The sequence below is a fragment of the Etheostoma spectabile genome, chromosome 2, assembly GCF_008692095.1.
Source record: "Etheostoma spectabile isolate EspeVRDwgs_2016 chromosome 2, UIUC_Espe_1.0, whole genome shotgun sequence".
Classification (NCBI taxonomy): domain Eukaryota; kingdom Metazoa; phylum Chordata; class Actinopteri; order Perciformes; family Percidae; genus Etheostoma; species Etheostoma spectabile.
This window is the reverse complement of record NC_045734.1, coordinates 8,708,612-8,714,660: the sequence shown is the minus strand read 5'-3', so window position 1 is coordinate 8,714,660 and position 6,049 is coordinate 8,708,612. Positions and strand designations below refer to the sequence as shown.

Here is a 6,049-nt window from a genome sequence, read left to right as displayed (position 1 = left end):
GGGGGGGGGGAGAAATGGAGCGATGAGGAGAGAAAAAAAATGACATCTGCCATTGTGGCAATCTTGCTAGCTGTTCATTTACCCTATTTTTCCTTTCTTAAAAAGACAGACGACTGGCATGTTGTACACCTGAGTCTCAAGGCACTGGGACAGAAGCGTATGGACGAACAGGTAGTCACCCTATCTGTCTGGCTGTGGATCTGTCTGTGTCTTGACACTAGATGACAGACAAGGGCACCAAAACGATAGGTACAGCCTCTGTGGAAGGAATCCTCCCTGGATGCCCGGTTTTACAACTGAAGGACATAGCGAAAACAAGAAAGAGCAAAGGACAAGGAGTGGGGAGAAAAGGAGAAAAGAAATTGTATGTTGCCACGAAGAGAAAGGAAGAGAGAGAGAGAGAGAGAGAACCGCAGACAAAGCAAGGGAATGGAAAAGGGAAAATCACCTAACACCTCTTTTCTCCAGAGGCCGGGGCCGCTGTAAGCTGGATATTAAGACACAAATTGCATTCAGGCGGGTCACACTATGTCAGAAGATATTAGATGCCTGCCGTGAGGAAACAACAATTCCCATCAGCTTGTGAGAAAATAATATTTTCATTTTCAGACTCTTTATTGAATGGAAACTTTGGGGAATACGTTTTCATGGCGTGTGAGCAGCCAGGCTTGGATTTTACACCCGAGAGGAACAAAACCTCGTAATCATAGCTGCGTATTGTCTTTGTGGTCCTGGATCTCATTTTCAGAGCTGAAGTAAAACTGTTGCGGATTTCATTGTGTGTTTCCGTCCTTTCCCTCCCGTTAGTATTAACTTGCTGGGATATTGTTGCACCACCGTTTTGTTGTCGTATTCGTGGAATTAGGTAACGAACATCCCTTATATCAGAAGGCCTGGCCCTGCAGGTATGCAGGTGTGCTTGTTTTGTTTTGTTTTTTTTCCTTCTTTTATTTGTTCTTTTTCTGGGTTTTGCAGCACCAGATGTTTCCCCTATGCCTGCATACCACAAGCTCTGGTGCGAAGCGGCACCACCTGACCTTCACAGTAATTGACCAAAAATATTGATGTAATGGCACAGGACTGATTGTGATTTATTAAAAGAGCACTGCACTCTAAGGCCCAGTGCCAATGGCTCCCTGCGCCCATCGGCAGCCATTAGGAAAACCATCAATAGTGCAGCGGCATTAAGGGCCAGTAATGGGAGACTTTTTTGGCCAGGACTCGTACAACACAATCTCCATTGTAAATAGCCTTGTGTGAGTACATATGGAGACTAATAGAAAGAAAGAGATGGAAGGAGATGCAGAGGGAGGGAGAGGGTATCAAGGAAAGAAACATGTGACAAAGAATACACCACATCCGGAAAGAGAAAATAGAAAAGGCAAACAAAAGGCAGCCAGAGATAGATTCCTGATCCAATAGCAAACTAACCCTCGCCAGACGAGTCTCTGGAGAGTTGGATCAGCCTAACAAGCTTGAGCCAGCGGCCGTCTCTTCAGCTCACCATTACACACTACCTGCACAAACAGCCATCATTAGGGAATCGCTGCATTGGATTCTGCTGCCTGTTTTGGCGAAACAAACACAGCGGATAGGCTTCTTCTGTGCTTAATGGGAGCGGAGCTGTTTAAATGGCTTTCATCTCTTTTGAGTCTATGCATCATTCAACCCACGGCTGACATTTTCACCTTTGCAAATGTGATTTAATCAAAGCCATGAGTATTGGGGGATGAGAAGGATTATGATGAGATTAAAACCTTTACAGTGGTTTGAATAATTTTCAAGGATGGGATAATGACATGCTATGAACACGGTTCATGAAGACAACCGAACAGGTGCATCCTCTTGATTAAAGACTTTTTCTATACAATGCCCTCTTATTGTCTCTAAAATATCCTGGCATGTGGGGAACACAACATAATTGTGATAACATATATAATCAAAGTATTATTGGCCTTTGAAATTCGTTTACATATACAAAAAATATAGACACAAACAACTGGAAATGGACAAAGAATGGATTATGTGTACATAAAATGCTTTATTTTGTGTGTATTTGTGAAGCGGTGTGACAGAGTTGAGAAAACCTCAACAGCACCGCAGAATTGTCCCCCTTCTTTACCGTAAATTGTAAAATATGAATCACGATCTTACTTGAAAATGAAATAGGAATTAAAGAAAACGTCCAGAAAGAGCACGGCTCTTTCTTGTTGATGGACTTTTGTTTTACCTTATGGAAGAGCTTCCCCAGGCTCCATGTTTGTCAGTCAGGATGTTGACGATCTTCTGGATGAGCTGTGTGGCTGTCACGTGGTCGCGGTATTTGGCTGCTCGGATCAGGTGGTCGCACATTTTCTCCTCATCTCGCTTCTCCGCTGCATACTGAGCACAGTTTGACTGGGAACGAAGGAGAAAAGATGCATTATACATTCTGTTTTTAAGAGTGTGTGCACTGCAAAGACATGCACAAATGTGTCAAGAAGAGACTGAATTACACAACATATAAATTATAAGTTAGGCCCGTAACTTGTGGAACATTTATAGCAGGTCTATAGGAAGTTGTACATGGGAGTAGAACCAAATGAAAAGCATAGGGTCATTTCTGTCCTCATGTCATGTTGATTAATAACAGTGGACACGTATTTACTAATGCCCTCCGGCACACCAAATCACACGATACCCACAATGCACAGGGAGGACATTTTTCTCTGTCGGAATTTGTTATCAGAATGGGCCTTTGAACTTTGCGGCGATGTGAAAAGTAAAACACCTTCTGAAACTAACAGCTATAATTTAAAACAGTATTTTGATTTCCAATCTCGGTTTCGGTAACAATTTCAATTGCAAACTCATGTTACGCTCATGGCTTACTTTGAAAGTATTGTTTCAAAGTGATATTCTTATTGAAGGGGAGCATAAAAAAGGGACGAGGGAAAAATCCTGTGCTATGTTTAGTAAGGGTAGCCTTACAGATCATCAGGCTTGCATGGGTGCTATTATATTTTCCTCTGCATGTTCTGAGAAAAGCAACTAAGGCAAATGGATGCAGTATTAAGAACAACAGCTCATTCAATTATTAATGTTATATTACTCCCCTTATTAAATTAACCTTAAAATAACCCATTGGTATTAATCCAGATGCATGGCTGAACAAATGCAACCTGCTTTTCCAAAGTTACCAGTAAAGCGCTTTATAATGGGTCCTCCTCTTCAATTTGAACGACAACATTTCATATCTGACAGAAAATCTATAGGTATAAATCAAATTAGAGGGGCTTTTCTGCAGGTTGCTGGGCCTTAATTATCAATCTATGTCTCTTTGTGTGGCATTAAAGTGGGCCTTGACCTTCCAGCAAGACAACCTGGGAAAAAGCAAAAATAAAGGGAGTGCGGAAAAGAAGGGTTTCAAATTTTAAACCAGAGAATACGCTCTGTCTGTGTGTGTGTGCGCGTGTGTGCGTGTGTGTGTGTGTGAGAGAGTGAGTGTGTGTGTGAGAGAGTGAGTGTGTGTGTGTGTGTGTTGCATGCCCATTAATCTTGATCAGTGGCACTAAAGGCAAGCAGGAATAGGGACTGAAGGCAATCTGGACCAAAAAAAGGGGCTAAGAGGATGGTGTTCAAAATGCTACAATTCTAGTTACGCTCAGCATCAAATTATTGCATATGTTGCCGTATATTATACTTTCAACAGAAAACAATGCTACTCATGGACAACAGAGAAACACATCCCATTTATACATGATTTTAGAAATAAATCAATTTTGCCAAAACAAATGGTTATGTGGATTGCCCTCTTTTGAACAGATGTAAGTTGAATGCCTTTAAAGTCCATTTCCATCCGCCCCTTTCTGAGACATGTAAAGTCTGCAGCACTAATCAACAGTGCTGGGTTCAAACTCATAACCATAAACAAACACTTCATCACCTGTGTGTTGAGCCTGCCCAAACACCCAAACCCTCCATGCTGTAATGGGATTTTCTCATATCTGAAGCCAAAGTCGACTACAGGAGAAAAGGCCAAATTCACAGACTCACCCCTAAAATAACAACCAAAAATGTTGAACACATCAGCAGTACCATTAAAAACCAACATTGGGTTTGCTTGTAAGTGGAAAAGACAAGTCACTGGTAATTCCTGGTGTCATTCCGTTGATGTGAAGTCAGAGAACATGCCGGGGTATTATGAAGGACTTATTATGTTATGTTATTATGAAGGTTAAAGCGAAAAACTAAATCTCCCAGTTGGCACCATCCTGAATTCACTTCCAACCAGGTCCACTGACAGGATAGAGGGCAGAAACTAAAAAGAAGCATTTGGGGTATTTTCAAACAAACTGTGCTTTCTTTCCTTTCAAGGAAGGTTGAGGAAACATAAGAAGTAAATTAAAAAGTATCTGTTCCCATTTCCAAATAGAAACATGCCTCTTTTGGAGCAACTGAAGCGGTCAGTGTGCATATTTTGACAAGAAAACAGCGTAAAAAAAAACAAAAAAACAAGACATGCTCAGAGACAAGCCCTTCTATTTAACAATGGAAGTTAAAAGAGTGTGGCTGAAGGAAAGGGACGGATGACTCTAAGCCTTTGTTAGCTTCCTCCCCAGACAGCCACCAGGGTGCAACTTGCTGGCAGTGAGACCGTTATGACTTGCGACACTGTAATCATGGGCAGCACCTTCCATTACATGGCCTGGCTGACAGGGTCGCCGGGCGTGAGTGCCTGGCTCTGCTGGAGGAGACAGCTTGGTGAAGATGAAATGATAATGGCTGGCATTAATCGAGTCAATTACACTGAGTCGCGTCTCCCACAATTCATCAACAGTTCAAATAAATAACTATGGATGTGTGTTGGAGTTCGGGGAGGAAATAGGCTGCTGGGCAAGTGACTGGGGGAGTGGAAAGAACAGTAATCATCTCGAAAATCACATAATAGCAGAAAATGGCAACACGCATATACAGACACAAAGCTTTGAAACACATGCATTTTAAATCACATTACTGAACCTCTTCTTGAGCCAGAAAATAGAACCTAGGTAGGATTTTTGTTGCTCAAGATTGTTATCACTGCCACACGCTCATGTTTTCGCCGCGCTGATTGTACAAATAATAAGCAGGGGAAACGAGGAGATGAGTTTCACAGTGGTGGTGGTGGTGGTGTTGCAACCGTCTCAGCCTTATCTAAATGCTGTAGTTGTTGTCAGATGATGCCTGGGCTCCCCTCCGCCTCTCCCTTGCTGGGTTGAGAGGGTTAACCAGTATAATAGGCTGGAGAAAGGAGGCTCATTACAAGATATCAGCCCTGTGTTTATCAATTAGAGTGACAGAGAAAGGTCTGGTGTTGTTGCCGTGCCACAGTGAGCCTTCAACACGCCGGCTGACAAAACCAGGGTCTCGGCGTTCTGTTGGAGGACAGGAGGAAGAAACAAAACCAGCAGAGATGTTATTAAAGCGCTTGATTTGCAATCTCTTGACACTGGTGGCACATCAGGGCTACACACTCTCCAAGGCTGGGCTATCGCTCTGCGAGAATCTCCAATTTCTCACATCCGTCGACAAGTTCTCCCAGAGGGTTTCATTTACAAACGGGCAGAGAAACTGTCCAGTGGAAGGCGAGACATCAGGCTTGTCCTGGTATCAAAGAATGCAAATGTACTACAAATAAATTCCTCCTGGAACACAATGGAGGTCTAGGGAGACAAGAGGATGAAATGAGAAAGGAGGATGGGGGTCGCTAAACAAAAGTAGATGCTGAACCAGTCCACCAATTGCTTTCAAAGAGATTCTCTTGCACTTGATCTCTTGGCCTCGAGTTTTTTTAAATTGCAACATAAAATGTCACCGGGGGAATTCAGACAATGGGCTTGGGATGAAACGAGTGAAAGGAAGAGGAGGCGGAGAAAAATGAGGGCTTAAAAGTACAATGGCGAACAAAAGTCACCAAATGACAATGCTTGACAGCCACTTCAATTCTGAAATGATGCCCCTGTCATGCCGCGCTCCGCAGTATTGATTTTTTTTTCCCCTTCTCTTGGAGCACAGGAGGGGGGGGGGG

At 42.9% G+C, this 6,049-nt stretch overlaps 1 protein-coding gene across 8 annotated transcripts in view; it reads right to left on the bottom strand.

Moving 5' to 3' along the window:
• The window catches only part of lrba (LPS-responsive vesicle trafficking, beach and anchor containing), a 199,232-nt gene that overhangs the window by 97,193 nt on the left and 95,990 nt on the right, over positions 1 to 6,049 (bottom strand). For all 8 annotated transcript variants that reach the window (XM_032539028.1, XM_032539046.1, XM_032539063.1 and 5 more), the window contains exon 36: positions 2,231 to 2,397. In XM_032539028.1, the coding sequence (XP_032394919.1) occupies positions 2,231 to 2,397 (167 nt within the window). The remainder of the gene's footprint in view (positions 1 to 2,230; positions 2,398 to 6,049) is intronic.